A 12,222-nucleotide genomic window follows, 5' to 3' on the forward strand; every position below is an offset into this window, starting at 1 on the left:
AGCTTAGTTATCTTGTCATGTTCTGTAACTCTGTCTGTAATTTTGTTCTTGTGTTGTAAAGCACTTTGAGTCGCCTCGTGCTGAAAAGTGCTATATAAATAAATGTACCTACCTACCTACCTACCTACCTACCTACCTACCTACCTACCTACCTACCTTAAGGGAGTTTTTTTCCACCAGAATAAAACTCAAGCAGGGAAAGCTGCTGTCTCTGAACTAGAGAAATACTGAGGCTCATTAGGGTCTTTGTCTGCCCGACTCACAAATGTGAGCCACAATGTGAGCAGGACAAACAAAGACCCTAATGACCTTCTGTTGTGAGGAGAGTGAGTGTAATCTGTATGTGAATCTATCTTACATAACATCTTAGCTTTAAAAGCTGGAACTCCACACTCTCTGCTTTTTGAATTGATAAAGCTCCTCAGATGAGAAGCAAAACCTCTTAAGCTACAGAATAGAAGTCCAGTTGTTTGTTGTTTGTTTTTTTTTTCAAACTCTTTTTGGATTTAACATTTCCTGGATGGCTGAGAACCTACACCAGCATAGGGAAACACTAGAACAGCCAGCCAACAGCCCACTCAAGGCTAGTGAGTTTTTGAAAAGTGTTACATGTAGCAATGTGGGCATTCAGAATGGCAGGTGACCATAAATATTATATTAAAAACCTAAACTCGGTGAAATGTCCAAAGTTTTGCCATGGTTTGTTATAATTTTCAGAGTCAGCACTTCAAAGACTCTGGCATTACGTTTAATTAGTGAGTGTTATGCTATATTAGTTAATACATCATTGAAAATGTGACCCATTTCAGCTTTTGTCTGTCTTGTCCATTGTGTATGCATTCATTAACGGAAAACCAAACATTACTGTGCTAAAATGATTACACAACATTGCCATACTTAAGTAAATGTAAATCTTCCAAAAACAATTTAATATTGTAGGACTACCAGTTTATTCAGTTTCAGCACTAGTCTAGTATCAAGTGGTGCAGAATTTTAGTGTCCTCACAAGTAGGCACAGAAAACACTCACAGCTATTAATAGTGTCAGTAACACTGTCCCTGTATTACTAAATTCAAATGTTGCAGAGAAAGTTCAGCTGTAATTTTGAATGTCTGAGATCAAGTGATGGTAAAAACAAGTCTGAATTTAACATCTACAATAGAAGTCTACTATAAATTGCCTGCAGGCACTACACTAATTACGGTCACCTCAGCCCCATAGGGCATGTAAATTAAACTGTATCTTAGGGTGTATTCACACCTGATAGTCCGGTAGGTTCAGTTTGATTGGGGACCAAAATTGCATAATTTGTTACATTTTCAGCTGGTGTGGTTCACATTCACACTGCACTGAGTCAATCGAGCCAAACCCTTTGAGCAACCTGTTCCCCCTCTTGCCTGTGGTGGCGCTGCGCCAAGAGTGACTGAAGGAAATGACACAAAAACCTATGAAAAAGACACTGAGCACAATATTCTTCTTCTGGAAAAGTAAACAAAAATGGAGTGGCGTCAAATTGACCAAGAGCCATTTCTCCTGCTAGTGGTAGAAACGCATGTTTGTTTTGGTTGTATTTACCCAGAAGGCCCTGTGGTATAGTCCACTTCCCACTTTTGGAGTGTTCTCCGGTTCGCTTACATTCACATATGCATTCGAACTGTGCCAGAGTTCTCTTCAACCAAACTGAGACCAAGGTTTTTAGGCAGACCAGAGTTCGCTTATTTGGTTCACATCACACGAACAACTTTCTAGGCAAACAAACTAGAGTTCGATTAACATGGACTAAACAGGACTGGTGTGAATGCACCCTTAGTCTTTTTTTTTGTCAATTTTAGTTTCCCAAACAAATATAAAGAACCAGACAGATGTCACCAGCCTGAGAACTGCACACACATATATATATAAACAAGCACTCAGTTTGCTCTATTTCTTCACATGGGCGATTCCATTTCACTCCAAGCTCAAGCGCTCTACCAGAGAGGCCCGGGGGCTTGAGGGTTCTACACAGTATCTTAGCTGTTTCTAGGACTCATTTAGACAGAGATCACTGAGGTTGTCCTGGGATCTGTTGGAGCCACCCTTTTTGTTTGGGGGTCACAACTGGCCAACTGAGGCCTTGACTCTCCTCAACTTTTCTATTTCCTCTTTCAGTCCTTGGTATTTTTCCAGCTTTCTTCTTACAGTCAATTGGGATTTCTACATCTATCACCACTGCCTTTTTCTGTAGCTTGTCTAGTAGAGGTAATGTACCAGGTAGACCCTCAATAATTCTTGACCAGGCTTGTAGAGACTCATTTCAGAATACTCTTGTCTTCTACAATCTCATTATGCATGCTATATGTTTATTGAAGTGAAATAAGGCCTTTTCCAAGTTCCCATGGACTGGTGACATAGCATACTGTCAGGATTAGAGGGTTATTGTTATTTTTCATGTTTAAGTTTGGGTTTATTGTTTCTTGTATTTTGTCTTTACGCTTAGTCTTGTTTTTGTTCCTTGTCTTTGCACTCCTGTCATTATTCACTTCTGCTCAGTCAGTCACTTGTTTTCCTCCCACACCCATCTCTACCTGCTCCTTGTTAGTTATCACTCACCTGTGCCCACTTCACCTAAACACCCTCAGTCTTTTAAACCCGGTCATCTCCTCCACTTACTCGCTGGTTTGTTTGTCATTTTTCCCCTTGCGGTCTGGTTCTGTTCACGTCTCCAGCTCATGTTAGCTACGTGAATGTGAATAAGTGGTATTTAGCACATAAGAGGGCACAAAAAGAGTAAATAATTTATTGTCCTTTCTAGGCATGGTAGGTGCAATTTTCCTGCCAGTGACAGAGTAAAGTGGGCCAGATCTCTGTACCAATTGGGACAGGGTGGTGAAACATCCAGACAAAGCAGTGACCTGTCTCTGGATTTAGTTTTCTATTTAGTTTTGTTTGTGCTGTCTCATCAACATTTTGTTTTTGTTTCTATTATTTTAAAATAAATTATTTTATTTTTTGAAGATTAGTCTGCACACTGGGTTGGCCTCCTTCTCCACCACACCTGGCAACACAGCACAGACAAGGTGTTAACAATGAGTACCGAGTGATGCACATCATTCCTCATAAGATGTCTGCCATATAACTTGTCTAGCACTGTGAGTAGCAATTCCAGTGTTTCTCTATTTCTCTATTTACATGGCTTGAGTGATGTGACCATGTGGTCCTAGTGTCTGACAACTTGTTTGAACCGCTCCCACACAAACTATTTAAATCTCCAGTATTAATTTCACCAAAGTCATGGTCACTGGAGCTTAATAGTGCTTTGTGAGACAGTTTTCAACTCAATGAGAAATCTTGTGGCATGTTAATCTTGCAAAATCTTGTTGCACCCCAACACACAACACATTTAAATAATTAGATTTTATGTAGGAGAAAAAAATCAACAAAATTAGAATCACTGTAACCACAATAAATATTACCGTACTCCAATATTATTGCATTTCTATAACTTTAAATTATTGTATGATACTTACATTAACTTATTATTTACAGTATTATGACTACATTTACTTTTTCAAGCACATTTTGCAGTTTGAGTGTATTATCCTTATTTTATATATATATATAGTGTATATATATATATATATATATATATACACTGAACAAAAATATAAATGCACCACTACTGTTTTTGCTCCCACTTTTCATGAACTGAACTCAATATCTAAGACTTTTTATGTACACAATAGGCCTTTTTCTTTCAAATATTGTTCACAAATTTGTCTAAATATGTGTTAGTGAGCACTTCTCCTTTGCTGAGATAATCCATCCACCTCACAGGTGTGGCATATTAAAATGATGATTAGACCGTATGATAATTGTATAGGTGTGCATTAGGCTGGCCACAATAAAAAGCCACTCTAAAATGTGCAGTTTACTTTTACTGTATTGGGGGGCTCCGGGGCATGGTCAGAAAACCAGTCAGTCTCTGGTGTGACCACCATTTCCCTCACATAGTGCAACACATCTTTGCATAGAGTTGATCAGGTTGTTGATTGTGGGCTGTGGGATGTTGGTCCACTCCTCTTCAATGGCTGTGTGACGTTGCTGGATATTGTCAGGAACTGGAACATGCTGTTGTATATGCTGTTCCAGAGGATCTCAAACATGCTCAATGGGTGACATGTCTGGTGAGTTTGCTGGCCATGCAAGAACTGGGATATTTTCAGCTTCCAGGAAATGTGTACAGATCCTTGCAACATGGGGCGGTGCATTATCAAGCTGCAACATGAGGTGATGGTTGTGGATGAATGGCACAACAATGGGCCTCAGAATTGTGTCATGGTATCTCTGTGCATTCAAAATGGCATCAATAAAATGCACCTGTGTTGGCTGTCCATAACATACACCTGCCCATACCATATCCCTACCACCACTATGGGACACTCGATTCACAATGTTAACATTAGCAAACCGCTCACCCACACAAGGCTTATACATGCAGCCTGACATCTGCCATCTGCCCTGAACAGTGAAAACGGGGATTCATCTGTGAAGAGAACACCTCTCCAACGAGCCATACACCATCAGATATGAGCATTTGCCCACTCGAGTCAGTTACGACGATGAACTGCAGTCAGGTGGAGATCCCGATGAGGGCGACGAGCATGCAGATGAGCTTCCTTGAGACGGTTTCTGACAATTTGTGCAGAAATTCTTTGGTTATGTAAGCTGATTGTTGCAGCAGCTGTTCCTACACCGTTTTTGAGGCCAGTTGCATGTACTCTCAAATTCTCTGAAACACCTTTGGAGATGGCTTATAGTAGAGAAATGAACATTCAGTTAACAGGCAACAGGCTCTGGTAGACATTCCTGCAGTCAGCATGCCAATTGCATGCTCACTCAAAACTAGTGACTTATGTGGCATTATACTTTATGATAAAACAGCACATTTAAGAGTGGCCTTTTATTGCAGCCAGTTTAAGGAACACCTGTGCAATAATCATGCTATCTAATCAGCATCCTGATATGCCAGGCCTGTGAGGTGGATGGATTATCTTGGAAAAGGAAAAGTGCTCATTAACACAGACTTACACAAATTTGTGAACAATATTTGAGAAAAAAGGCCTATTGTATACATAAAGTCGTAGATCTTTGAGTTTAGCTCATGAAAAATGTGAGCAGAAACAAAAGTGCTAAGTTTATGTTTTTGTTCAGTGTGTGTGTGCGTTTGTGTGTGTGTGTGTGTGTGTGTGTGTGTGTGTGTGTGGACTTGTATTGCCTACGTTGTGGGGACAATTTTCCTAACATATACTACCTTGTGAGGACTGACTGCTCCTTGTGGGGACCAAAGCCTGGTCCCCACAAGTAGAAATTATGTTTTTGGGTTAGGGGTTAGGTTTAGGACTAAGGTGTGAATTGAGTTTAGGTTTGGTTTAGAGTTAGGTATGTACTGGTAATGGTTAGGGTTAGGGTAAGGGTCAGGGTTTGGCTGTAGTTAGGCTGTAGAAATGTGTGGAAGTCAATGGAAAGTCCCCGCAAAGATAGTGGGACAGACATATGTGTGTGTGTGTGTGTGTGTGTGTGTGTGTGTGTCTCTCTCTCTCTCTCTCTATATATATATATATATATATATATATATATATATATATATATATATATAAATATATGTACACAGAGAGAGAGAGAAAGTGTGTAGTGTACAAGATGATTGAAAATCACACTTTGTTCACAATGATGGATTCCTTTGTTTGTTATGAATCAATATCATAATTATCTGCTTTTTACCTCACTAAAATTCTAAGATTTTTTACATATACTTTATTTCCATGACATTTGCAACTTGCTAAGAGACAGCTCTCAAATGTGTTTGCAGTAAACAATAAGTATGCAATTTTTTCTTACTAATGTTTATTTTAAATTTCTACATTTGTAAACCTTGTTTTCAGCCAAACATCTTCACCAGTTTTTATGTACTCATTTATTGTAAGAACACTTAAAAATTTTGTTTTATATAATCCTGCTGTGAGATACAGTAAAATATCCTTATATAAACCTTTCATGCCACAGATATGTCTGAAAAATTTACTTTTAAATTTCTCCATACCTCACATCTATAGTCATAAGCTATGGATCATGACCAAAGGAACAAGATCAGAAGTATAAGAGGTCAAAATGAGTTTCCTTCTAGGGTGGCAGGGCTCAGCCTTTGAGATGAGACGAGGAGCTCTGTCATCCATGGGGAGCTCGAAGTAGCTTGTAAGGAGCTTGTATCGAAAGGAGTCAGTTGAGGTGGTTATGATGCCTCCTGGACATCTCCCTTTGAAGGTATTCTGGGCACATCTGACAGGGAAGAGACACCGGTGCAGACCTAGAACTCGCTGGAGAGATTCTGTATTCTCTCTGGCCTGGGTATGTCTTGGTATTCCCCAGGAGAAGCTGGAGAGTGTCACTGGGAAAAAGAATGTCTGGGTTTCTCTCCTGGACCTCATCCACCCAACTACGGATAAGCGGTAGAAACAGCAGATGAGCTGGCTAGAAACTATGCTCTGTCAAGTTCTTGGTAGCAGAAGCAGTCATACTTTTTAGTTTGTGTTGTTCACTACTTTTAAAGGCTGCAGTGGCTCAGGAGATAGGGGTTTGTTCTGTAACTGGAGAGTTGCTGATTTGAGCTGCTGGTCCATCCATTGCAGCAATTGTGTCCTTGGGAAGACACTTCACCTGCCTTGCCTACTGGTGGTGGTCAGAGGGCTCAGTGGCTCAAGTGTAATGGAAGCCTTGCTTTTGTCAGCCTGCCCCAGGGCAGCTGTGGCTACAGTGTAGCTTACTACCATCAGTGTGTGAATGTGAGGATGAATGTGTCTATGACTGATTGTAGCGTACAGCGCTTTTGGGTCCTTGGACTAGATAAAGCACTATACAAGTGCAAGCCATTTACCGTTTACCAATACTTCCCTGCTGTAGTTTTTCTTGCCATTTTTCCTCTGGACACTGGTCCTAAAGGTCAGTACTCCATTATTATTCCATTTGAGTACAAATTTTCTCCTGTTTGGTTTCAGTCTCAAAATACTTTGGTAGTATTACATATTACAACTTACATACATGATTTTAAACAAATTTATTATTATTATTGCACAGCATTTTGGTCAGTCTTGTTTTTTCTTAAATGTTTCATAAATAAAGTGGTATGGTATTACCTGAAAAAAAGGGAAACTAATAACTTTAATCTTAGACAGTTTAAAACAACATGGTAGCCATGAGATCTGCTTGTTAACAGAACATTATCTGTTAGATTTTGTCATCCTGGGAAAGACAGTAAGGTCTTGGGTTACTAACACCTTCCACTTTACATTTTAGTTATTGCACCAGGAGAAACAATGGATAATTCTTCTAAATCACTGTTAAACCTTAATGAAACTCTCTCCACCCTAACAACCTCCCTATGTTTGTTTACTCTACATGTCTCTTCCTTTTTTTCTGCAGGACTGTTCATCCCAGCAGTGTCCCCATCCATCCAAGATCCATGTCCTCATTCTGGTTCTGCATGGTGGTAACATACTGGACACAGGTTCTGGTAAAACAACTTCATCCAGTAGCATTTTGTGAAGGTCATACAGTTCTATGTAGAAATGAATGAACATCCTAAATGAAAATGGCAGCTTGTTTTGGAACGCAAATGAACAGAAAAGTTCTTTGTCTGAACAACTATTTTTGCAATTGTAAATTATGGGAATCCTAAAATTTTATAGGTTTGACCCAGTACTATGGAAATGTTGGTCTCCTTTACTAAAAAGAAAATATAGAAATGCACTGAAAACACTAAATATGTATAGCTCTACTCAGAACCTTTATATGATATGATATGATGAAGCTAAAAAAGATAGGTGTAATAATAATTCTCTAAAAATGAAAAACCCAGCATTCCTTGAAAGAATATATGTTGCATGCAGCCTTTCATGACAAAATTTTAGAATGAAATCCTCTTATGTTGAGAAATGATGGATTTATCTCATGCATGATCTCATGCAGTATTGTGAAATGTCACTCCTAGAGTATGTCTTTAGAATCACTCAACTGCTACCACAGAAAAGATTAGCTCATTGTCTGTAAAACTGACTCAGTTATAGCCATTTTTGTGATGGCTAATGTGAATTAGCAGTGGTAACAATCTTGAATGGGATTGGCTCCTAAGGTTAATCAGTTGTGGATGTAGATCCAATGATTATTTCCTGGACGTTTAATTAAAATCTGTCAATGGGTCAAGAGATATTTTGCTAACCAACAAAAAAGATTGACACCAACAGTTATTCGTAAGTTGTTTTGCACTCCACACATGTCTAAAAATTTAGCTTAATATCTGTGAACTTCATTGAATTATAACCATGTTTGTGTTTTCTAAGGTCATTTGTAGTCATCTTGATATGGGTTGGCTCCAAAAGGCGATCAATTGTAGATGTACATCTAACGACTATTTCCTAAAAGTTTGGCGATATTTTGCTAACAGAAAGTAAGAGTTGACTTTGAATAATTATTGGAAAAATTTAAACAAAGATCTTATGTGATCTGTAACAGCTTAGAATATATATTGGAGCTCAGTCACATCTACTACCACATCAAACTACATGCCATTTTCTTTGCAAAATTGTCGGAGTTTTATATATATATATACATATATATATATATATATATATATATATTTTTTTTTTTTGTTGGCTTAAGTGAATTAGCTGTGGTGACTGTCTTTAATCGTGTTGACTCTAAATTTCAATGAGTTGTAGATGCACGTTCAAGGATTACTTTCTGCTAGTTTCATTAAAATCTGCCTAGTGGTTCATGAGATATGTTGGAGATGAATGACAACTCTCAAACACTGACAAAAACATTATTGCTGCTTCACATTTTTCTTTTGCAGGGGTAATAAGCATTCTGTAGAGACAATATTAAACTGTAGAGACCAGTAATACCTCAGTCTTACAAAGCACAAATGCAGTAATCAACCAAAAATCACATTTTACCCAAAAATATCTCTTAGGTTTGAACATGAAATTGTAAAAGCCAGTTAGTTTCAATATTAGTTGGTATCTAAATCAGAATTCAAAACGTAGAAAATTTAGCAGATAAAGTTGTCTTGCTGACAGTTACCAGTTTAGCGTTGCAGATTGATTTAAATTTAATTAAGGGAAATTATTCAGTGGAAAATGAACAAAAAACTTGTTGAAAAATATATTTTTTATATTTCTTTCTTTCTTTGTAAGAGATTTCAGCTGCAGTGAACAAACAGTTCTGCTTGCTGCTTGTGTTTTTCTGCAGGTGAACAGAACAGTAAGCAGGGAGATGTGAACACACTGAGTGGGGCTTTTGAGACTGTGATGAGGGTCCATTATCCTGCAGCCCTGGGCCATATTGCCATCCGGATGGTTCCCTGTCCTGCTGTGTGTGTCGATGCTTTTTCACTGGTCTCCAAGTGAGCAAAGAGCACTTTAATAATCTGCTGTATCACATGCACCAGTTGCTGTTTAGATATTTAATACACTCTGTCTCTGTGACCTGCAGTCTAAGTCCTTACAGCTACGATGAGGGCTGTTTGTCCAGCAGTCGGGACCACATCCCACTGGCCGCTCTGCCTCTTCTGGCTATCTCTGCGCCGCAGTACCAAGATGCTGTGGCAACCGTCATCTTACGAGCCAATCAGGTGTACAATGACTTCACCAAGTCTGTAGAGGGAATGTCTTTTAATGGCCAGGTCAGTATGTTTAGATGGTGTATAGAGATGATTCCTGCATGTACAGATGAAGCAGATGTATCTTTAAATTCATAATTTTTTGCTTTGCTTCCTAACACAGGTGTGTGTTATTGGGGACTGTGTTGGAGGGATTCTAAGCTTCGATGCTCTGTGCAGCAGCTCTTTGACTGTGTCAGAAAGCCAGAACAGCAGCAGGCGGGGCAGCACCATCAGTGCCCAGGTATAACTTTAACCCCAAAACAGCTCTGCATAGCAACACTCAGGCAAAGTGGTGCTTTTAGTGAAATAATAATGACATTAATCAAAAACAAATACAAGCCAAGATGGTTACAGTTGCACTCTAACATCAATTTGCTGCCAATTTATACAATAAAACTACACTCACTGGCCACTTTATGAGGTACACCTTGCTAGTACTGGGTTTGACCCCTTTTGCCTTCAGAACTGCCTTAATCCTTCGTGGCATAGATTCAACAAGGTACTGGAAACATTCCTCAGAGAGTCTGGTCCATATTGACATGATAGGATCACGCAATTGCTGCAGATTTGTTGGCTGCACATCCATGATGCGAATCTCCCATTCCAACACATCCCAAAGGTGCTCTACTGGATTGAGATCTGGTGACTGTGGAGGCCATTTGAGTACAGTGAACTCATTGTCGTGTTCAAGAAACCAGTCTGAGATGATTCACGCTTTATGTCATGGAGCATTATCCTGCTGGAAGTAGCCATCAGAAGATGGGTACACTGTGGTCATAAAGGCGTGGACATGGTCAGCAACAATACTCAGGTAGGCTGTGGTTATGACACAATACTCAGTTGGTACTGATGGGCCCAAAATGTGCCAGGAAAATATCCCCCACACTATTGCACCAACACCACCAGCCTGAACTGTTGATACAAGGCAGGATGGATCCATGCTTTCATGAAGCTAATGCCAAATTCTAACCCTACCATCAAATGTCGCAGCAGAAATCGAGACTCATCCAATCTTCTATTGTCCAATTTTGGTGTGAATTGTAGCCTCAGTTTCCTGTTCTTAGCCAACAGGAGTGGCACCCGGTGTGGTCTTTTGCTACTGTAGCCCATCCGCCTCAAGGCTTAACGTGTTGTGCGGTCAGAGATGCTGTTCTGCATACCTCAGTTGTAACGAGTGGTTATTTGAGTTACTGTTGCCATTCAATCAGCTCAAACCAGTCTAGCCATTCTCCTCTGACCTCTGACATCAACAAGGCATTTGTGCCTACAGAACTGCAGCTCACTGGATATTTTCTCTTTTTCAGACCATTCTCTGTAAACCCTAGAGATGGTTGTGCATGAAAATCCCTGTAGATCAGCAGTTTCTGAAATACTCAGAGCAGCTCGTCTGGCACCAACTACCATGCCACGTTCAAAGTCACTTAAATCACTTTTCTTCCCCATTCTGATGCTCGGCTTGAACTGCAGCAGATCGTCTTGGCCATGTCTACATGCCTAAATGCATTGAGTTGCTGCCATGTGATTGGCTGATTCAACATTTGCGTTAATGAGCAGTTGGACAGGTGTACCTAATAAAGTGGCCAGTGAGTGTAAGTAAGCCTTAAAATGTGGCATTTATGTGACTTATAAATCCAACAAATAAACTCAACAAAACAAGTCTGTTCAAAAATTCTAAACCCTAAAGTGTAAAACAAAACTTTTAATAGATCAGTTTAAATTTCTTGATGAGACCTATCTCATCATTTTGCATCAGAATGGCTGAATATTCATCCATCCAGCCATCCATCTTCTTCCCCTTATCCGGGGTCGGGTCGCGGGGGTAGCAGCCTAAGCAGGGAGACTCAGACTTCCCTTTCCCCAGCCACTTGGGCCAGCTCCTCCGGGGGAATCCCAAGGTGTTCCCAGGCCAGCCGAGAAACATTGTCCCTCCAATTTCCAGGAGGCATCCTAATCAAATGCCGGAGCCACCTCAACTGGCTCCTCTCGACGTGGAGAAGCAGCGGCTCTACTCTGAGTCCCTCTTGGATGACCGAGCTTCTCACCCTATCTCTAAGGGAGAGCCCAGACACCCCGCGGAGAAAACTCATTTCAGCCGCTTGTATTTTGCTGGTGGACAAAATTTTTACCAGCCACTATTTTTTGTTGTAACAAAAAGTTATTTCATATGATGATGATGATGATGATGATGGAGGTGGGTGGAAGCAGTTGTGGTGCCCTACAAGCTGAACAACACCTCTTTCTGGACACTGCATGGAAATAACCAGATTTTTCTTATTTTATTTTTTATTTTAAACCATTAAAAGATGCATATCTGTACATAACAAATTCAGATAAGTGAAATTTATTTCTGTGGAGTGTTTTTGAAGTTTTTTTTTGTGCTTTAGTAAGTTTTTGTATGTAAGTTGTAATGTTTTTCAGACACTTGCTGCTTTTAATGCATAGATCTATTTGTGCTACCCGCTTATATTTAAAAGGTAGGATATTCTGATGAAGGAAGTGATTTTTGTGGTTTTAGAAAGGTTTTCGTC

At 39.7% G+C, this 12,222-nt stretch overlaps 1 protein-coding gene across 3 annotated transcripts in view; it reads left to right on the forward strand.

Moving 5' to 3' along the window:
* The window catches only part of LOC108248168 (membrane-associated phosphatidylinositol transfer protein 2), a 140,378-nt gene that overhangs the window by 76,704 nt on the left and 51,452 nt on the right, over window positions 1-12,222 (forward strand). For all 3 annotated transcript variants that reach the window (XM_017436750.3, XM_037979581.1, XM_037979582.1), the window contains 4 exons: window positions 7,456-7,546; window positions 9,283-9,436; window positions 9,526-9,715; window positions 9,816-9,935. In XM_017436750.3, the coding sequence (XP_017292239.1) occupies window positions 7,456-7,546; window positions 9,283-9,436; window positions 9,526-9,715; window positions 9,816-9,935 (555 nt within the window). The remainder of the gene's footprint in view (window positions 1-7,455; window positions 7,547-9,282; window positions 9,437-9,525; window positions 9,716-9,815; window positions 9,936-12,222) is intronic.

Source organism: Kryptolebias marmoratus, linkage group LG14 (genome assembly GCF_001649575.2).
Source record: "Kryptolebias marmoratus isolate JLee-2015 linkage group LG14, ASM164957v2, whole genome shotgun sequence".
In the NCBI taxonomy this organism is placed as follows: domain Eukaryota; kingdom Metazoa; phylum Chordata; class Actinopteri; order Cyprinodontiformes; family Rivulidae; genus Kryptolebias; species Kryptolebias marmoratus.